This window comes from Neophocaena asiaeorientalis, unplaced genomic scaffold, assembly GCF_003031525.2.
Source record: "Neophocaena asiaeorientalis asiaeorientalis breed wild unplaced genomic scaffold, Neophocaena_asiaeorientalis_V1.1 scaffold54, whole genome shotgun sequence".
NCBI lineage: Eukaryota > Metazoa > Chordata > Mammalia > Artiodactyla > Phocoenidae > Neophocaena > Neophocaena asiaeorientalis.
In genome coordinates this window covers 1,245,680-1,267,887 of record NW_020174938.1, presented here as the reverse complement: position 1 = coordinate 1,267,887, position 22,208 = coordinate 1,245,680, and the positions used below count along the sequence as shown (strand labels likewise).

The 22,208-nt window shown below is 45.4% G+C and overlaps 1 protein-coding gene across 1 annotated transcript; it reads right to left on the bottom strand.

Moving 5' to 3' along the window:
- Positions 1 to 368: 368 nt before the first annotated feature.
- Positions 369 to 19,702, bottom strand: SNUPN (snurportin 1). The gene is made up of 9 exons (XM_024761798.1): positions 19,552 to 19,702; positions 16,328 to 16,490; positions 14,296 to 14,443; positions 8,946 to 9,050; positions 8,610 to 8,706; positions 7,370 to 7,467; positions 4,065 to 4,139; positions 2,438 to 2,518; positions 369 to 963 (listed from the first exon to the last, which is right to left on the bottom strand). Exons 2-9 carry the CDS (start codon positions 16,483 to 16,485, stop codon positions 640 to 642), a joined length of 1,086 nt encoding a protein of 361 aa, XP_024617566.1. The 5' UTR covers positions 16,486 to 16,490; positions 19,552 to 19,702; the 3' UTR covers positions 369 to 639.
- Positions 19,703 to 22,208: the final 2,506 nt, after the last annotated feature.

The window sequence follows — 22,208 nt, the reverse complement described above, 5'->3', positions numbered from 1 at the left end:
GGCTTATCTTCTGGAAGGTGCTCAAATGTTGGCTGAAGTAGTGAATGAACTCCGTTTGCATTTTATCTCTGGCTGTGTCTAAACCAAAGAAAATCACACTTGTCTTCTCAGAAGAGGGGACATATTCAAATACCAAGAACTGCAGTTCCTGGTAAGACCTTTGAGAAGATGACGTTACCAACAGCAGCAACTGGAAACTCAGCAGAATGCTTAAGTGCTACAAACAGAGTGAAATGGGCCAAGACTTGAACAGTCACGGTTTAGGGGGCCTGAAGGGGTAGAGGTGGGGGAGATTCCTGACTATCTAAAGTTTAAGAATCACACACACACACAAATAAAATAAATAAAGTTTAACAATCACAAACAACTTCTTTCGTAAGAATTATATATATTTACATTGTGGATCTGAAATACATTTTCACAGGAGTTGCTGCTCAAATGCAAAGACTACCCAATCTGGAAACCTCCCCCAACTGTTAAAGCCAGCACTTCAGATAGGAGATAAGCTGTTTCCAGCTGGAGTGGCTTTGGAAAGTCTGCTCTAAAATGAAGTCATCTTGTTCTCGTCACTGTCCTCCTCCCCAGCCTTCCTTCTGGGACCAACCCCCATCCTGTGACTCCCAAAGGACGCTGCCCTCTCTAGTTATCCATGAGGCTCCCTGGGTGCTTGGGGCTATGGGAAGGGCTCTTCAGTTTGGGGGTAGACAGGTGCTCCAACTCATAGCGTCCATTCTCAGAGGACTTGTGTGTGAGTATCTTCTTTATTCCCTCCTTCTGGCTCCTCTTGTGCTCAATAATCTGCTGGAGCTGGTACCCAGCATATTCTGGCTTGGCAGTCAGCGGGCCAGCTGGCACAGCTACGCCAAGAACATCTGACACCATGTAAGGGCGCAGCCAGCCCACCAGAGGAGTGCTTCCAGGGCTATAGTGGGTCTGCTTGTGGTAGAAGAGAAGCCCATCTACCTACAAGAAAGAAAACCAGGGATCAGAATGACTTCTGGGGCCACATGTTTGTAGGAGACCTATATGCACTGGGGTAGCTCTTGTGGTCCAGCTCTTTTTTTCTGGGTCACTGCCAGCAGAAAAAGAGTCTTTGTTTCTCACACATGAATTTCTCTAAAAGAAGAAATGGCCTAGAAAACTAAATTTTAGAAAATAAAAACATAAAAAGTACTTTCCCGTTTACAGGGTGCTTTCCTACCTACTATTTCACCCTCTTACCCACCATGGAAGTGTCTGGGAGATGGAGCTGCTCAGACTCAGGGAGTTCTGGAGCCTCCCTCAAACACACAGTGAGTATGAAGCAGAAATTCAGCTTCAACCCAGGTCTTCTCTCCTCAAATCCCATTCACTTTCCACCACCCGGAGGTCTCTGTAAGTGGGGGATGTGCTCCACACCGGGAACAAAGCCGGGGGACTGGACAAGCCCCTCCAAGATGCTGGACTGCTGAGTGCAGGGGAAACAGCCTGTCAAGAAGCCCTGCTCCCCAGCCACTGCTGGCTGCCTAAACCTCCTCCTAAATTGTCTGTGAGCTATGTTCTGGGAAACTCAGTTTTTCTCAACGGGAAGACCTCCCACAGTCCCATATGTTCTCTTCTGTGATTCGGTGACTCATCTCTAAAAAGCATTTATTGTCACTGGGGCATAAGGGTTATAAACAAAGATGGTGTTCTTACCACCTTCTTAACTGACTCCCAGAAATGAACGCAACTCAGCCTTTGCCATTTCATCATTTGGGAAGCTGTGATCCTTTTAGCAAAATTATATCCAGTTCAAACAAATACTTGCAGGTGACCAGGCAGAATTTTAAAGGGTATCATGGGCAAAGGAAGTCTGCTTGTAGGGTAACTGCAGGTTCTGAGGATGACAAAAGACTGCCCAGGACTGAGGAGATTCTGGGGATGTGAGACTTTCAGCACTAAAACCAGGGAAGTCCTGGGCAACCTTGGACAAGTTGGTCGCCCCACTGCCATGCCACTGCTCAGCAAGCACTGCCATCCCTGGGGACCATTTGCTCTTCGGAGGAAGGAAGGATTAGGAATTCACAGCCCTGCAGTCTGTCAGTCACAGAAGCCCCAGCTGTGGCAGTCAAACAAGGAGCCTCGTTCTCTGGCTTGTAGCAGAAAGAGGCACACAAGAAGGACCTAGGAATGGAAGCCTCACCCCTCTCTGGGCCTCAGTTTCTCCATCTGTAAAATGAGGGAGTTAGATGAGCTGTCCTTTCAAGGGCCCTTCCAGCTCTGGCATTCTGACTTATCTGGCAGGGTGGCACTGAGGCTATGAAGGGCCACGAGCACATCTTTTTCCAAGAGTCAGCACTTAGCCCTTTTCTGATGCTTTGACACAGCAAAGTCAGAGGCTCTCTTAAGACTGTATAACCAAGTTTCCCTGTGTCTTACAATCAGATCAGAGCAATAAAAACAATGGTTTTGTTACCTCAAAAGGGAAATCCATAGACAGCACCTTACACAGGCTCTCAGGGGTACAAGGGAAATTCTTTAGCCCCACAAATTTAAACTAAAACGTAAATTAGAACAAAGAATTAGTACATGTTACAAACAATATTGGTTCCAGCAACTGAACAGCTGTATCAAAGAAGAGAAGTTTTCAGTCTCATCCTTCCCTACCCACTCCCTTCTACTTATCCTCTGAATTACTAGGTCAGGAGTTCTCAACCTTGCTTTATACAGGAGAACCATCTGGGAAACTCTTAAAAATTACTCATGCCCAAGCCCCACCCCGAGATTCTGACTGAACTGCTCTGGGGTGGGATCCAGTCTTTTTTTTTTTTTAAGCTCTCCAGTTGATTCATGCAGTCAGGACTGAGAACCGCTGCCCTGTGCTAGGTTTAGGGATTCTATGTTATTCTCCCAGCTCTATGACAGTTGCCCCTAATGAAGGACTGGTGAAGCCCCTTTCACACCAGCAAAAGTTTTTATACTGAAGCAGTATACCAAAGTGATTAGGACTATGACAACCTCTGAGTCAGATTGCCTAGGTTTGAATCCCAGCTCTGTCAATCATTTAATCTCCATATGCCTCCATTTTCCCATCTGTAAAAAGGGATAATAAGATATCTACTTCCTAGGATTGTTATGCAGATACAATGAGACAGTACATGTAGCACACACAGAACAGCATCTCAGAGAAAGCAGTACCCATGTTCCCTTTCCTCGGTGCATGTTCTTCTAGGACCTTATTGATAACATCACTGGAAGTACTGGTCCCATTTATTGTTCCTGTAACTGGTTATTCAGTTGCTTTTAAAAATGCTGTAAGCAACCCAAGCAAATGCCAGTCTACAGGGCTTAACTAATAAAATGCAATGAAAACAACTGTCCCATATTTAATCACTGAGCGAAGAGCCAAGACGTTTGGGTTATCATCCTGGACTCTGGGACCTTGGGGAAGGCAGTCCCTTCTCTGAGCCTATATGCTAATCTATAAACAGAGGGGACTGACTAGATGAGGTCACTCTTAGCTCAGATACAAAGGCAGAGGTTCTCAAAGTGTGGTCCATGGACCAGCAGTATCAGTTTCACTGGAGAACTTGTTAGAAATGCAAATTCTCAGGCTTTACCCCAGACCTACTGAATCAGAAATTCTGGGGGTGAGGCCCAGGAGCCTACATTTTACCAAGCCTCCAGAGGCTGCTGATGCAGGCTACAGTTGGAGAATTCTAAATAGTGTTATTAATAAAAACAGTTATTAGCATTTTATACCAACCACTGTTTATTGAGTGCTCACCGTAAGTATTATGCTAGAAAGACTTGTATATTTATATAATTTGGTTCTTAGAACAACCCTGTAATGTAGGTATTATTAACCGTATTAAACAGATGAAGAAACTAAGGCCAAGTAAAGATATTAACTTAACCTGGTAATTGTTAAAGCGAAAACTGGAATCTAGATAACTGTTAAGTCCATACTTTTCCCACTATGCCACGCTGCCTCAAAAAGAAAAAAGAAAAGATAATTTCATTCATAATGATTATATTTAGCTAACAGACCAATCCAAACCAATCCCCATAAAGAACTCTGCAATCCTAACACCAGGCCTTACGGGATTGAGCTTGGTTTTCTCTCCCAGTCCTTCTTCTGGTAACTTTGAATGCATCCAGTAGAATCGGAAATCAGTCTGCCAGAGAAGAGAAAGGGAAAGATTAAAAACTGCTCACCTCAAACTCTAATACGAACAAAAACACCCCATTCTAAAAAGGTACCTGATGGTCAAAAGGTACAAACTTCCAGTTATAAGATAAGTAAGTACTAGGGATGGAAGGAAAGTACAACACAATGACAATAGTTAACTCTGTTGTCTGGTATATACATGACAGTTGTTGAGAGTAGATCCTAAGAGTTCTCATGGCAAGGGAAAAAAACCTTAATTTTTTTTCTTTTCTTTTCTTTTTGGTATCTATATGAGATGGTGGGTGTTAACTAAACTTACTCAGGTAACTACTGCAAACTACATGTAGTCAAGTCATTGTGCTGTACACCTTACAGTGTTGCACGCCAGTTTAATTTCAATAAAACTGGGAAAAAAATAGCCACCTGATTTATGAAGACCTAAGCCCTTTTCTCACCCTCATTTCCCTTAAAACACTGCCGTAAGGTCAGGAAGATGTTCATAAAATATTTTTTCCTTAAAATCCAATAGAATTATTAATAGTAGTAATGCCAACATTTATCACCAAAGGGCTACTATGTCTCAGGCTCCGTGCTAAGGACCTTACATACATAATCGTATTAATCTTCAACCATCCTCTGAGAATTTTATTATTTTTTGTTTTTGTTTTTAATATTTATTTTTGGCTGTGCTGGGTCTTCATTGTTGCACGTGGGCTTTCCCTAATTGCCTCGAGCGGGGGCTACTCGTCGTTGCAGTGCGCAGGCTTCTCACTGTGGTGGCTTCTCTTGCTGCGGAGCACAGGCTCTAGGTGCACGGGCTTCAGTAGCTGTGGCACGCGGGATCCAGAGCGCAGGCTCAGTAGTTGTGGCACATGGGCTTAATCGCTCCGCGGCATGTGGGATCTTCCCAGACCAGGGCTTGAACTCGTGTCCCCTGCATTGGCAGGCAGATTCTTAACCACTGCACCACCAGGGAAGTCCCGAGAATTTTATTATTATTATCTCCATTTTACAGGTGAGGACTCTGAGGCTCAGAGAGATTACATCACTCACCCAGGTGCACACAGAAATACTATGGGACCAGGACTCACCAACTCCAAAGCACATTATGTTAACCTCTGTTTTATTTTACCTAAGGGTTAGAAACTACTTTATAGCTGTAACTTCACATAAACTACTTCTCGTGTCCCCTGCATCAGAAGGCGGACTCTCAACCACTGCGCCACCAGGGAAGCCCCCAAATTACTATTGATCTAAATTACTGATACATATGCTTCTGTTGTTATTTAGGGACTTTTCTTTCTTTCTTTTTTTTTAATTTCCAAAACCAAAACCCAAAATAAAAAACCCACAATCTTTTCTTTATATTGTCAAAATATAGGTGGCTTTAGTTATCAAATTTGTAGGTTACAACCTACATGCATGTTATGAAACATCCTTCAACAGAATTATAGGAAAATATGTTCTTGATTGAATTTTTATTTTTTAATTTTTTTAATTTTTAAAAATTAATTAATTAATTAATTTTTGGCCACATTGGGTCTTCGTTGCTGCGCGGCCTTTATCTCTCTTTTTTTTAAAAATAAATTTATTTATTTATTTATTTTTGGTTGCACTGGTTCTTCGTTGCTGCCCATGGGCTTTTTCTAGTTACGGTGAGCGGGGGCCACTCTTCGCTGTGGTGCGCGGGCTTCTCATTGCGGTGGCTTCTCTTGTTGCGGAGCATGGGCTCTGGGCGTGTGGGCTTCAGTAGTTGTGGCTCGTGGGCTCTAGAGCACAGGCTCAGTAGTTGTGGTGCACAGGCTTAGTTGCTCTGTGGCATGTGGGATCTTCCCGGACCAGGGCTTGAACCTGTGTCCCCTGCACTGGCAGGCAGATTCTTAACACTGCGCCACCAGGGAAGTCCCTTGATTGAATTTTTGAGTTCTGAGTTTTAGGCTTGGCTCTGCATTTGGGCAAGGTACTTAACATCTGTGGCTCTCAGCTTTCATATCTAAATGATGAGGAGTAGCAACAATAGTACATATTTACTTTTTAGAGTTGTAAGGGATTCAATGAGATCATGCTCACAAAGTGCTTAGCAATGCAGGTCTTGGCTATTTTTTTGTTTTTGTTTTTTTATCTTTTGGCCACACCGTGCAGCATGTGTGAACTTAGTTCCCTGACTGGGGATTGAACCCATGGCCCCTGCATTGGAAGTGCAGAGTCTTAAACTGGACCGCCAGGGAAGTCCCTTGGCTATTATTTTTTGAATGAGATGCATGCTAGAATTCTGAAGTACCAGCACCTAGCACAATTTGGAAACCTAGCTTGGGGTAATGGCTACAGAAAGAAGCAGCCTGTGGTGATAACCTGTGATTTGGACACGTGGGCCTGCATGAGGATCGCCTGGAGGTTGATTAAAACGTAAGTCCCATCCCCAGAGTTTCTGATTCAGTAGGTCTAAGAATATGCATTACTAACAACCTTCTGAGGCCACACATTCAACATTCTGAGAACCACTATGATAAACTAATTGACAGGGAGCATAAAAAACCCACCACTTTAAAACTGGGACAACGATGGGGAGCATAGGAGCAGAGATGGACCCTGTAGGGTGACCTAGCCTCTCTCTGATGACTGCATCTGTCACTCGAGAAAATCACCAATCTGAGAAAAATGTTGTGGGAAGGTGAAACCTAAGGGGAGAATATTGGGTGGGGGGCCTCTCCTCATTTGGAAAATCTCCTTCCAAAGCTAACCCCTCAGAGATTCGAGGCCTTACGGTCATACCAAGGAGGCCCTGACATTTTCAGGGTCAAGATGTGGTTGGTGAAGAGTGGAGGTGACAGAAGTCTATTTGATGGTGCTTAACATTCCACCTTCTCTTCCTTGTGCCGCCTGCACAAGGCAGCATCCCCTTCACCTGCAACCTTCCCTGCCAGCAAGCCTCCCACACTCTGGAGAGAGGCGAGGGGGCGGTTACAGCTTCTACAAAGTCCCAGCCTACCCTACACTCTGTTTCTCCTTCCTCCCCTCAAGAATTGCTATGCTTCCCTTAGTTCCTCCTACCTCTTTTTATAAATGAAGCTAATTTAAACACACCCAAGGATGCAAGGAACATTAGACAATGTTCTTGATATACCACATCCTGTACACACCAAGAAGTTGGTCACGTACTAGACACACATGCTGAGCCACTTTCCTGAGAGGAGAGGAGAAAACAGGAGAAGACATGAGGGGAGTATCAGTCCTTACCTGGCAGTCATAAAAAGGGTGTCCCCGCCAGCACATCACGTCCAGAACGTAGTAGGTCTGGTTCACCTCACTGTAAATGCAGTCCAGAATGGTGTAGTCTGGAGACACAAAGTAGAAAGTCAGTACAGGGTACCCCTTCCCATCAGGGTTCCCTCCACCACAATCTGGGGAGCCCCATCTTAGGGGCTTGGGAACTGAATCCAACAATCCTCAGTGTTCACGGCAAGCACCAGCACTACAGGACAAAGTTCTTCACAGCCTTTTCTGGCTACCTGGCACAGTCTAGGGGTGACCTGAGGTATGACAGCACAAGAAGGATCAAGGCAATGCCAAGTGTGAACTCTGAACCTTTAGAAAAACTGGGACATTTACTCACCTTAGAGAAGCTCAAGTTTGAAGGGAAGTAATCTTCCATTTTAGTTTACAATTACTTTTTGAGTTCCTAACACAGGCACTGTGTTCTGTGGGGAATATTAACTATAAGTAATCCCTGCCTTTAAGGAAGTTACAATCCAGTTAAGGAGATAAGATGATTACAGAGGAAAGAACCAAGACCTGAATTATACAGCACAAACTAAGAAAAACGAGAGTTCCAGAAAATGCTTCATGGAAGAGATGGGATATGAACAATCTTTTGGGATCAGAGGACTAAAATAACAGGGTAGAGGGGAGGTGGAAGCACATTTCAGGCTCGAGTAAAAAAAGCCAATAGAGTGCTCAGAACAGAGGACAGGAATAACCACCAGCAGAGCCTGGGCAGGCAGAGGTGAGAGAACGGTTCTGGCAGCTCTGCCAACTCCTCGCTGAATGACCCCGGGCAAACTTTCGTGACCTTAGTCTCCCTGGCTGGGCCCAGGTGGGAGGAATAAGCTAAGATTAGGACACTGAGAAAGGAGAAAAGGGAATTCGGCAGGAAGCCGCGGCAACAGCTTACTGTACATTACATTTGGCCTTCTGGGGGTCCTTTCCCCAGAAAACTGCACCTGTCATCTTGTGATGGAAGTCCATGGGAAAGGTGCATTGACTTTAATTTAGGGGTTTATTGCCCAGCAGGCCTCACAAGTTGCAACTATTCTGCTGCTGAGGAGGCCTGACCTTGAGGGAGAGCCCAGTGGGCAGGATATTACCTGTGCGCAGTTTCAAAAGTATGCTTTTAAAGTGGGTCTTTAAAACAACTAACTAAGCAACTAACCAAGCACTGATTATAAAAGTTAATAAACAGTCAATTGTATGTAGGTACCTTTCGTTGTTGCTGAGTTTCGCCTGTTGCCTCCTGGCAGAAGGGAAGAAAAGCTGCTGACGCAGTAGCCACTCTTGGTGTAGGCACTGGTAGAACCCTGTGTGGACAATTACCATTCTTGTCAGGCATCAAGGTCTCCTTACCCTCTTGCTTCCACGTTCTGCAGGGGTGCCATCAGCCCAAAGATGGCTCTCATCAAATCCCTCCTGCAGGAAAGCGTTTCGATCCCCATGGCAGGGACAGCTGCTGTGGCAGATAAGGAACACAGAGTGTGCAGAGAACCCCTCCCACTACAGGCCAGGCATGCTGGTGCCGGGGGCAGGAGCAGCTACTCACCCTGGAGGCCACAATAAGGGCTCTTTTTCCAACAGGGCACACGACCGCAATCCATTCCTGACCCAAATCTGAAGGGACGTCAATTAACCACTCTGAGAGCATTAACTGGGAACACAAAAAATGGTGTTAAAAATCAACAGGGCTGTGCTGCTCCCATGTTTACAATGACAAAGAATTCACGTCCTATATATATAATAAAAATACATGTAAAAGAATGAGAACAGAAAAGGGTGACAGTGGGACCTCCACCCCACTAGCTCTTAGTAGTCAACTCATCTCCTGCTCACTGTGAACTTCAACTTCTCACCTTCATTATCTGCATCCATATCCATTCTTACTACTTCACCTCCTGTATGGGGGGATAGGACCCTCTATCTTTCCTTACTTTGTCCACCCACCTACCATTATCACAACCATTATGTTCCAGGGGCTATACCTCAGAGATGAATCAAGTCCCTGACCTTGAGATGCTCTAAACTAGATCATTTCCCAAACTAGTGACCCAAATACTATACTAAAGGATGTTAGGAAATCTACCTTAAATTAAAAAAAAAAAGGGCTGTGGTGAAATGAATTTGAAAAAATTTACTCTTCCATTCATCACTAGTCCCTCCCATCTATACAAGACTTTAGCCTATCAATTAATACTTCCCACCGAATCTCTCATCTCTCCCATCTCTCCTTCCCCTTAGGCCACAAAATACTTAACCCCTAATCCTCAAAACCAAGGCAAAAATGAAAACCTTTTATCACTCTACATTTCTATTAAGATATTCCACGTTCTCTCTTTTTTCAACTACTTCGTATTTCTTTTTTTTTTTTAACATCTTTATTGGGGTATAATTGCTATACAATGCTGTGTTAGTTTCTGCTTTATAACAAAGTGAATCAGTTATACATATACATATGTTCCCATATCTCTTCCCTCTTGCGTCTCCCTCCCTCCCACCCTCCAACTACTTCGTATTTCTTGCTGCTGCCTTCCCACCCACTCTGACACCCGCAGTCCAGATTTGCTACCTCACAGCCCCACTTGACCTCCTTGCAGCCAAGTGCCTCTATTCCCTCCCCTCCCCCTCCTTCCTCTACTCCTGGTGTAATGCTGCCAGTCACATCCTCCTCCTTGGCACATGCTCCCTTGGTCCCATGACAGTACTTTTCTGTTTTTCCTCCAAACATTCCTCCACACACTCCCCCAAAACATGTAGATAATCTTCAGGGGGCTGTTTTAGGTCCCCCTTTTCTTTTCTCTTAGATGCTGTTCCTCCCGTGGGGGTGGAACTCATCTACTTCACTTGTCATTTCTAAGATGATGCCTCCTGATTCTCTCTCTTTTTTTTTGTTTTGGCTGCGTTGGGTCTTTGTTGCTATGTGCGGGCTTTCTCTAGTTGTGGCGAGTGGGGGCTACTCTTCATTGCGGTGCACGGGTTTCTCATTGCAGTGGCTTCTCTTGTTGTGGAGCACAGGCTCTAGGTGCACGGGCTTCAGTAGTTGTGGCACACGGGCTCAGTAGTTGTGGCTTGTGGGCTCTAGAGCACAGGCTCAGTAGTTGTGGCGCATGGGCTTAGTTGCTCCATGGCATGTGGGATCTTCCTTGACCAGGGCTCGAACCCGTGTCCCCTGCATTGGCAGGCAGGTTCTTAGCCACTGCGCCACCAGGGAAGTCCCCTAATTCTCTTCTTTTTCATCTCCAGACTTCTTTCCTTTCCTCCAAACCTATATTTCCAGCTGTCCATTTGCTATCTCTTTCTCTGTTGGTCCTCTCTGTACCTTAAACTCAGCATAGCAGAAACAGAATTCACTGGCTTCTGTTGCCCAAGTACCTCCCGTCCCTGAAACACCCACCCTTCCCCTTCTGCATTCTGTGCCCTATTAATATCATCACCTTCCTCTCTGTTATTCAATTAAACCCAAGGCATAATCAACACTCCCTTAAAGAATAATAGTAATACAACACCAAAAGCACAAATGACGAAACAAAAGATAGATAAATTAGACTACATCAAAATGTAAAACTTCTGTGCTGCCAAAAACATCATCAAGAAAGTGAAAAGACAACCCACAGAATGAGAAATATTTGCAAATCATGTATCTCATAAGGAACTTGTATCTAGAATATATAAAGAACTCTTATAACTCAATAATAAAAGACAAATAGCCCAATTTTTAAATGGGCAAAGGATTTGAATAGACATTTCTCCAAAGATATACGAATGGCTAATAAACACATGAAAAGAAGCTCAATATCATTAGTTACTAGGGAAATGAAAATCAAAACCATGAAACACCACTTCACACCCACTAGGATGGTTATATTCAAAAGGACGGACAATAACGAGTATTGGCAAAGATGTGGAAAAACAAACTCTCAAACATTGCTGGTGGGAATGTAAAATGGTGTAGTCACTCTGAAAAATAGTCTGATAGTTCCAGAGTTATCATATGGCCTACTAACTCCACTCCCAGGTATATACCCAAGAGAAATGAAAACATATGTCCATGCAAAAACATGTAAATAAATGTTCATAGCAGCCATATTCATAATAGCCCCAAAGTGGAAACAACTCAAAAGGCCATCAACTGATGAATGGATAAACAAAATGTGGTATATCTATACAACAGAATATTATTTGAAAAGACATGAAAAGGAATGAAGTTCTAACACATGCTACAACATAAATGAATCTTGAAAACCTTCTAAGTGAAAGAAGCCAGAAGCAAAAGGATGTATCTCATATGATTCCATTTATACGAAATGTCCAAAATAGACAAATCCATAGAGACAGAAAGTAGATCAGTGATTGCTAGGGCCTGGAGGGAAGGGGAAATGGGGAGTGACTGCTAATGGGTGTGAAAATATTCTAGAATTAGATAGTGGTGATGGCTGCACAGCTCTGTGAATTACTAACAAAATACTGAATTGTACACTGTAAATGGGTGAATTGTATGTTATGTGAATTGTATCTCAATATGGCTGTTTAAAATAATAGCAGTAGCAGCTAATACTGTGGGGCATTCATTATGGGCTCTGGGCTAGGTATTTAAGGTACACTATTTCATTTAATCCTTCTAACAATCCTATGAGATAGGTACTATTACGATGTCCCATTTTAAGGATAAGAAACTAGAGACTTAGACTGGTTAAGTAACTTGCCCATGGTCAACACAGAGCCTGACTTTGAGGTCAGTCCATGCGACCTGAGCTTAAACCCTTACCCGCTTCTCATATCGCCTCTCCTAGCCATAAATTCTGTTCATTCCACCTGGCAACATCTCTCATACTCATGACCTCTTTTCCTTCCCACTTCTACTGCCCTTAGCACTCATCAGATCTTTTAGCAAACCTAAGCCCCCTACCACAGTCTCTCTCTTCCAGGCCTTTCTACACTGATGTGGTAGTCATCACATGAAGTCCCACCTCTGCCCCTGACTCAAAAAGTCTCGGTGGTTCCTCACAATCTAGACCCAGAGTCTAAAACCTTGTACATATTTCTGCTATACTCCTCTCCCTACCCTATGTTGCTCCATCCTCACACACACTCTGCACACCCCTCCTGAACACATCATATATTCTTCTCCCACCTCTGGGCTCTTGCTCAGCCTGATCCTGCGGCCTGGAATGCCCTGAAATGCTCTGTACCTCCACCTGTCCTACCCATGTTTCCAAACTGTCTCCTCTTTCATTAAGCTTTTCCTGATTTCACAACCCTGCTTCTTTCTCTGTTGGAAGTTAATTTCACTTTCTTATTGCAAAAACCATAATCTACACTTATTAGAGGAGTGCATGGGCTATTTCTGGCCCACATCTATCTTCCCCTGAGAATAACCTAGCTTAACATAGAACAGGGCCTTCAACAATGCTTGCTTGGGGCTTCCCTGGTGGCGCAGTGGTTGAGAGTCTGCCTGCCGATGCAGGGGACGCGAGTTTGTGCCCCGGTCCAGGAGGATCCCACACGCCGCGGAGCGGCTGGGCCCGTGAGCCATGGCCGCTGAGCCTGTGCATCCAGAGCCTGTGCTCCGCAACGGGAGAGGCCACAACAGTGAGAAGCCCGCGTACCACAAAAAAAAAAAACAAAAAAAAAACAATGCTTGCTTGGGGGGGACTTTTCTGGTGATCCAGTGGCTAAGACTCCGCACTCCCAATGCAGGGGGTCCGGGGTTCGATCCCTGGTCAGGGAACTAGATCCTGCATGCCACAACTAAAGATCCCACATGCAGCAACAAAGATCCTGCGTACCACAACTGAGACCCGGCACAGATAGATAGATAGATAAATAAATAAATATTTTTTTAAAAGCCAACATTCTGTTTTAAACAAAAACAAAACAAAACAATGCTTGCTCGGGACTTCCCTAGTGGTGCAGTAGTTAAGACTCTGTGCTTCCACTGCAGAGGGCATTGGTTCGATCCCTGGTCAGGGAACTAAGATACCGCATGCTGCGCAGCATGGCCAAAAAATTTAAAAAACAACAAAAAAACAATGTTTGCTCAACAGAACTAAATTGTACTTTGTCATAGAAGATGTCTGTGCTATATTTGAGGGAGAGAAAGAGGATGGGAGTGTGTGCACTCAGGAACCATATTCTTAAGGTGGGAGAGGATTCTGAAGTGACAAGACACTTGGGTTATAGAGAGAAGTATACAATAGCAGGGTAGACCCCCAGCCCCACTCAGACACATGCCCTGCCTTCTGGAGAATAACTGGATTGCCTAGAGCACTGGACAGTCTCCACGCCTGCTTCACCTATGGTGCCACAAGCCACACCGATTTCCTCTCTGGAATCAACAGGCCACTTAGTCAAGTTTGTTATAGTGATCTGTTGTTTCATGGCCTCAACCTCACCTAGGCCAACTGGCTGGCCTGGGGTGGCTGGGCAGGCTCCCAGTATTCAAGGACCTCCAAGCTCCTACCACCTGAGTGTGAAGACCCAAGGCTGGCATGTTAGTCCACCACTTGGGAAAGACTACCAGCTTGGGAGATGGGGTGGGGGACAGTGCTGGGCTGGGCAGGCCTGATCCAAAACAGCTGTATAACGACTAGTAAAGAATGGCGTCCGCTAGCATATCAGTAGCTCAGGGGCTTTAAATGCAGCAGGCCGGAAGCCTTTGCTAACAGCATGGGGTAATGATTCCCAAACCCACTACCCAGACTCTATCAGTGACCCCTGTCAGCACACAAAACTGTAAGTCATCTCTCTTCATCTCATAACTTTTATGTACATCAGCACTTTCGTTGCAGATGCTCTTCCTTCTTCCTGCCTCATCCTCCTCTTCAGGGCAAGTAAAGAGCTTTGACTGCACAGTAAAGGGAGAAGGACCAGCGGCGCCTAATCTTCTCTGGAGCACTCACTTGATTAGCATAGCGTTTTGGTAACTTCTTGCCAGTGTCAACATCCATTTCCTCATCATCTTCCTTTTCTTCTTCTTCCTCACTCTCCATCCCTGTCCAGTCATCTTCAGCGAGTCTTCTGGCATGGTTCACATAATCCAGCCGCTTTCTGAGAAAAGAAAAGGCATAAGGACAGGTCTTTACGTCTTATAGGAAGACACTCTGAAATGTGACAGATGTAATTCAAAGTCTCCAAATTCAAGAGCAACTTGGGAATTGTGGTGGGGTAAGAGATGACAAAATTTCCTTTGTAAGCCTTAACTAGTGACCACCTCCTCACAGATCCTGAATAGGAAACTCCCTCTGAACACACTCAGCTTTCCTCAGTTTCCTAAGAATAGGCAAGGTACAATATTTAAAGGAATTCTCAGGGTTCGCTAGTGGCTGATCCTACTCCTACCCACCCCACCCTAGACTCCCATCTCCACCCCAGGTGAGAGCTGACACTTCCCTGCCTGGCAGATATACCGTCTGAAGGCTCCCAGGGATTGCAGAGAGGAAACACCCAGAGGCAGTGAGAAGTTTGAGACAAGGACAGCTTCTGGGACTTTCTGAGGAACAGCCAGACCTTTTTGCAGTTCCTAACTTTCAAAAAAGGCCACTTAGAAAAAACTAAGGAAATCTGAGTGAAGAAGTATGGATTTTAGTTAATAATAATGTATCAATATTTGTTCATTAGTTGTAACAAGTGTACTATAAGATGTTGGGAATTCCCTAGCGGTCCAGTGGTTAGGACTCGGCACTTTCACTGCCGTGGGCCCAGGTTCAATCCCTGGTTGGGGAACTAAGATCCTGCAAGCTGCTCAGCGTGGCCAAAAAAAAAAAGAGAGAGAGGAACTTGACATTTTGGAGGGAGACTTTTCACCACATACTCCTTTTTAAAAACATTTATTTATTTATTTATTTATTTATGGCTATGTTGGGTCTTCGTTGCTGCGTGCGGGCTTTCTCTGGTTGTGGCGAGCGGGGGCTTCTCATTGTGGTGGCTTTTCTTGTTGAGGAACACAGGCTCTAGGCACACGGGCTTCAGTAGCTGTGGTGCACAAGCTTAGCTGCTCCGCGTCATGTGGGATCTTCCTGGATCAGGGCTCAAACCCATGTCCCCTGCATTGGCAGGCGGATTCTTAACCACTGCACCACCAGGGAAGTCCCGTCTCCATACACTCTTGTATGTATTGTGAATTTTGAACCATACGAACATACTACCTATTCCAAATTAATCACAATTTTTAAAAACTGGGGATCGGGGGAATGCGTGATCTGAGAATGTAATCTGCAAGCAACCCAGAGGCCACAGGGAACCATCTCTGCTAAACACATCTAGTGATGAAGCAGTGGGCAAAATGCAGCTGTCGATAGTTCCTCCTAATCCTTAATTCCTTAACCAGAAGAGGCCTGTGTTGCACTGAGAATAAAAGGATAGGCCCTGCCTTCAGAGCAGCCCATCCTCAAACACTCCTATCCTGCAATCAATCTCTTTCCCTGTTTGCTCATCTTGGTATTGAGACCGAAGTGTATGGAAGACATTTCCTCAGATTCCCTGTGGAATTATTTGTCTTGAATTCCCAAGGGCTCCACAGAAACATCTGGGCTGAAGGAAGACAGGAAGCCCACACCAAAGCCAGGAGTCAGACTGCAGGAGAAGGCACACAGGGAATGTGGGGAGTGGAAGTATGGGAGTGGCTTTCACAAGTCCCTAAACTACAAAGCTCAGTACTGCTGCCAGGAAAAAAGAAAAGAAAAATTTAACCAGAGAGTTGAGCTTTTGCTTTCAAACTTCAGTCTCTCCCGACTCCCTCATTTTTCCCAAGCTCTGGGTGTAAAGGATGTCTACCTCTGCCAGGATTTACCCCTCCCAAACTTGTGGGCAAGAAGAACCACCTACAAAGGGTCCACTTTGAAGGTGGCTCTGTAGAGACAAGCCTGGAGCCTCCTGAATGGTTCACAGCTCCCAGCCTACAGAGAGAAGCCAAGGAGTTAAAGTATCCCTTACGATTTCTGCAGTTCCAGTAACCGGCGGCGCCGCTCACTCTGCTCCAAGGAACTGTACTTGGACTTGTACTGGGACAGGCGGGGGTGTGGGGCAGCTGTGCTGTTCAGATCTTGAGACACAGAAAAGCTACTAGCCAGGGCTTGACTCAGCTCTTCCATCTTCCCTACAAAGGAAAACATCAGAAAATTGTTCAATCGTTTTGTATCACCTTTCGGGTACAGGCAGTTATGGTGTAACATGATGGCTACATTCCTAAAAAACCTCACTTAATCCAAAATCACAATTATTTCTATGGGAAAAAAAAGAAGTTAAAGGGTAAGTGAGTTACATATGAGCAGTAATGTTTTTCTCGCAGATATTTTAATAATGAGCATTTTGATAGCTCTGAGTGTATAAACTTCAACATCAATCAAATTCACCTTGTGATTGAATCTAACTTTTGCTCTTTGTCATCATTCACCAGGGACCCTGTCATTAATTCCTTCTTACAATCATTGACATGCAGTGAAGTAATCGATCATCTAATTTTTTTCCTGAATAGCTCTAAAAAGCTGTTACTCAATAACTAATGTAATTTTCTTTTTTAACTTTTTTTTTTTAATGTAGGGCTTCCCTGGTGGCACAATGGTTAAGAATCCACCTGCCAACGCAGGGGACACGGGTTCGAGCCCTGGTCCGGGAAGATCCCATGTGCCGCAGAGCAACTAAGCCCATGCACCGCAAATACTGAGCCTGCGCTCTAGAGCCCACAAGCCACAACTACTGAAGCCCGCGTGCCTGGAGCCCGTGCTCTGCAACAAGAGAGGCCACTGCAATGAGAAGCCCGCACACCACAAGAAGAGTAGCCCCCCCTCACCGCCACTAGAGAAAGCCTGCACACAGCAACGAAGACCCAAGGCAGCCAAAAATAAATAAATTTAAATAAATAAATAAAATATGTAATTTTCTGATGCAAGTTTTATCTGATTGGCTGTTTAGTTCTCCAATAAATGCCAACTCATATCAAGAAAATTTAGTTCCAGGAGAAGTACTGGTTCTGGAGCCCAGGGAGGAAGACAAGAGGAGCCAAAACCCCAAACCTGGTAGTTACTTTCTTGCTTTATAGCTTGTTTTGTTTATTTGCTTGTTTGGGGTGGGCAGAAGGAAGGTTTCAGGGCTACCTATGCAGGACTCATTTCGAAAAGAGCTAAAATGTGGAAGGCTGCCTTCCAGTTAACACCAGCTGCTCTAGAAAATGTGAAGGACAGACATGTGGTACATTTGGGAGACAGAGAGTAAATCATATTGGAGACAGACTACCAAGGGCCACCCTAAAGAACAGCAGTAGAGAGAAAGATGTGAATTCATACTTCACTCACCCTTCCATGAATGAAGGTATGAGGTAGCACAGGAGCTCACCTAAAGATTAGCTGTGCACCTCAAGGAATTCCCTGGCAGTCCATTGGTTAGGACTCTGTACTTTCACTGCCAAGGGCCCAGGTTCAATCCCTGGTGGGGGAACTAAGATCCCACAAGCCGCCACGGCCGGAAGAAAATAAAAAAAAAAAAAAAAAAAAAAGTGTGCCTCAGACTGCAAGAAAAGAGGAACATTTGGGAGAAATTTTACTCACACACCTGGGCTGGCCCAACCCTTCAAATTCTAGTATAAACCAGAGGGTACCACCAGTGCTTAAACTCCACCCCAGTCCAGGTCCCAATGCTCTTGAGCCTCAAAACCAACAGGTTCATTGCAGAGCCTCCACAGTTAAAAATACAACTCTATGGGCCTCTACTTGGCAAAGAGTTATTTTCCATTGCACATTTGAATTCAGATTTTCTTTCTTAATTTACAGCATTAGATTTTTTTTTTTTTAATGCCTGCACCACGCAGCTTTCGGGATATTAGTTCCCAGACCAGGGATCAAGCCCCCAGAGTGAAAGCACCGAGTCATAACCACTGGACCACCAGGGAATTCCCTAGATTTCTTTTTTCTAATTTGAAAGGAACTTTTCTTGTGTGTGTGGTTAAAAACGCATGACATAAAAGTTTTCTCACGGGCCCAGCCGCTCCGCGGCATGTGGGATCTTCCCGGACCGGGGCACGAACCCGTATCCCCTGCATCAGCAGGCGGACTCTCAACCACTGTGCCACCAGGGAAGCCCCACTTAACCATTTTTAAATGTACACTCCAGTTGTGTTAATTACATTCACATTGCTGTACAATTTCCAGAACTCTATTATTCTTGCAAAATGGAACCTTTATACCCATTAAACACGAAAAAAACAGAAACAAAACCAAAAAAGCCCACCTTTTAAAAACTTAAGATTAGCATATTATGTGTGGATTTGAGGCGTGTCTTAACATGTATGTTATGCAACCGGGGTGGCCATTCATAGTTGAGGCTGGGTGATGAGTACTTAGGATCCTAAATGGTATGCTATTTTCTGTATTTTTCTATACTTTTGTGTAAGTTTGAACACTTCCATAGTAAAATCTTTTAAAAATTCATTATGTCTTCGTCTTACCAAAGTAATGACCCAATCTAAAATACATTTATTAGGCCTCATCGTGCTTTATCTCGGTGTGAGTTCATGCTCTGCCAAGAAGCATAAAATCCTTCTTAAAATTGATGCCTTGGACACTGGGGCGGCTGGCTGTACCTCCCTTTATGGCTGTCCTTGGCTGGCTCCTGCTCTTTCAACCCATTCTTCGGAGGATGATGACTCCAAGGGTTCTGACCTGGCGGTCTCAAACTCCACCTGTATCCCATTTCCGATCCACCCAGGCCCCTCCCCCGAGCTCCAGACTCCAATTGTCCCCCGCTACTGCCTCTTCCTCCTCTCCCTCCTCCTCCCCCTCCGGGGGCGCCCCGCCTCGAATCCCGCAGCCAGGATCTAGGCCTCCTCAGCGTCTCCCACCGGGCTTCAATGCGGCCGGGGGAACTGAACTCCACTCGACCGCCCTCCCTGCTACAGGCGCGCACAGCTTTTCTCTATGGATGGGGTCATCTAGGCCTTGCATGATTCGCCCCTCCCCCACAAAGAAAATCCCTGAGGGGTCCTGGCCCGACAGCCTGGAACTTAAGAGTGGAAGCGCGCCCAAGGAGAGGCCCCGGCCTCGCTCTGCCCCTCCAGGTCATGTCTCGGGAAGCCGGGAGTGTGCAGCCGGCCACAGAAAGTTACAGCCGGGCGCCCAGGGGCAGTTCGGGAGCCGGCGGGGCCCAAGCTTGAACCGACTACTCACCAGGCCGAGGTGACAATTCCACGCGCAGCCGCCAACGCCGCCGCCGGGGGCCGACCAATCAGCTGCCTTTAGAGAGCCGGCCCCGCTCCCTTGGCCGCCGCCGTGCCGCCGGGCTCACCCACCTAGCGAGGGGAGTTTCCGGCTCCTCCGGACGTAGAGAACGCCGGGAGTTCTTCCGCGGTTCTGTCACGGGCTTGCGGTTACTTCCGCCCTCAACTACTGGGGTTTTTCCAGTCCGCCCGGGCGGGAGTCCTCCTTCTGATTTTGCGTTGCTACCCTCCTGCAAGGTGACTTGGCCGGGCCGAAGCCTCACTCCTGGGCAGAAGCTACTCCGGGTTACTTTCGCCAATAGCTGGAACCCCGGTCTCGTGGCCGGGCGTTCAAGGCCCTCCAGGCTCTGGATCCTGCCGCCTCCCCCAGATACGCACAGTCCTTAGGAGTGCACCAACAGTCCGCTCCCTCTCCCGTGACCATGCTTTATACGGGGAAAGCGCTGCCTGACTGACTCCCTCCCCCGCCCACACATACACCCACCACTAAGTCTTAGACAATTAGTCGTCCCCTACCCATTCGCCCCTTAGAACACTGGAAAGAAACCTCGATTACAGCCATTTGCTCGCTTTAGGAGTTTCTCTTTCCTTCTCGGCTGTGGGCTTGGCAATAGTAGGGACCTGGTTTGATTCTTGCATCCGGCACAAGGCACGGCTCTGGTGAAGGAATGAATTGGTGCAAAGGGTGGAGGGAAGCAGCCGAGATTTAGGAACTTAATAAAACTGGAGAGCAGCCTTTGTGGGCTAAGATTGAAGAGATGCAAAATAAAACTGTGAATAGCCATTTATTGAATACTTACATTGAGGCAGACCCCGTGCTTTGCATGAATTATCTTATTTAATCTTAAAATAGCACAAGGAAGTAGAGACTAAAGCTCAGAGAGGTTAAGCAACTTGGCCAAAGTTACACGGCTTTTGAGCCAAATATTTAAGTTTGCTGCATGTCTGACTTACAGAGAATTTGGATATTACAATACCACACTACAGAAACAACGTACACAAAGTTGGCACATTTTGAGTCCAAGGTGTGGACTTGTTGCATATTTTATGTACATGACTCCGTCCATTTGGAGGTCAGATTGACAGGGAGGGTAGAGGGTGCTTGGGGCTGTGGAAGACCAATTTTTCTTTTCTTTTTTTTTACTTCAGAATTTACATAGGTGAGCTCTAACTTTCAGTGGTCAGGCTGTGCACTAGGTTATTTGGTGCATCGACAAATATAAGCTGATTATGAGACTGACAAAGAACAGCCCAGGACCTGACTGCACTAGGAAACTTTGACACCAGGATATTAAGTATTTTGTGTCTCAGAACCACCATTCTCTACCCACGACCACAGAAGTCACAGAAAAGAACAAAGGCCCTACGTTGGAGGAAAACAACTGAGATGGACAAATTCATGCACTGAGGTCCAGGAGAAAGGCTCCAGCCCCTCATTCACACCAGCTGAATAACTTCCCATATCACTAAAAAACCAACCAAATGTCACTCAGCCCAGGGGCTCATTTGGGGCCAGTTAGTGTTCCATAAAGCGCTGCTCTACCTGGAACAGTGATTCTCCAACTGTAGCCATTGGCACTCCACCTTCACAACCTTGGCCACATACACATACACCTATATTTGATGTCTTTAAACCAATTTACTTTTTTAAAAAGCCTAATACATTTATTTGAAAGAGGAACACCATAACATTACCTTAAATCACTTCCCACTTTAATAGAAAGCATCTATGAACTCTATAGTGAAAATAGTATAATGTTATAATCTAGCTACATACTGATGTCTGTAGAAAACTGTAAGACTGTGGACTTTGTAAAAATCAGAGATTAGCAAGTGTTGGAAAACTGATAAGGAGTAACACTAACAGAATTTTTCTTTTATGTAATCAGAAAAATTCACAGAGAACAGAAGATCCACTTTCTCACGCTATGATTTAATGTTATTTAAGGTGGAATTTGTGTACCCCCCCAAATCTCGTAAGCACCTACAGGCAGGGGAATCTCTATCTAGAAAACAGGACTTTGAGGGCAGGAAGGTGTCCCCGCTTTTCTCAAGAGGAGGCTCTTGCCAGGAGCCCTGAGTGTCACTCTCAGTCAATTAACAAATGTATGTTTAATACCTGCCGTCGGTCAGGTACTGTGCCAGGCCCAGGAGATACCAAAATGACCAAGACTGAGTTGGTCCCTGCCCTTCAGGAGCTTACAGCCCAACTGTGGTAGGAAAGACAAAAGGTAGATGCTGTAGCTGAGTGCAGACTAGTACCAGGGAGCTCAGGTGGCTGGGTAGAGAATGAGACAGGTGGAGCTGCTGAAGTTACAGTGTTGGGGAACTCCTCTCCCAGGAGGTGACATTTGAATCTAGGCCTAAATGATGAGAAGGAGCCAGTTACAAGGACGGGGGGACCAACCATTTCTAGTGGGTGTAAAGAGAGGCTTTGTGTGAGTGGTAGACAGAAGGCCAGGAGGAGGGGGAACAGAGGGAGATGGGGTCACTGAGGCAGGTGGGATACACAGGCCTGTAGGCCAAAATGAGTAGTTTGGATTTTACCTCCATTGCAGATGAAGGTTTTTTTTTTTTTTTTCAGATGAAGGTTTTTAAACAGTTGTG

Bases quoted from the DNA above. Each gene is read 5' to 3' on its own strand.
- SNUPN (XM_024761798.1), bottom strand. From the start codon at position 16,485: ATGGAAGAGCTGAGTCAAGCCCTGGCTAGTAGCTTTTCTGTGTCTCAA. The intron at 4,140-7,369 runs GTAAGGACTGAT...CTTCTCTGGCAG, and splicing joins ACCCTTTTTATGACTGCCAG to ACTGATTTCCGATTCTACTG. The intron at 2,519-4,064 runs GTAAGGCCTGGT...TTTACGTTTTAG, and splicing joins AGAAAACCAAGCTCAATCCC to TTTAAATTTGTGGGGCTAAA.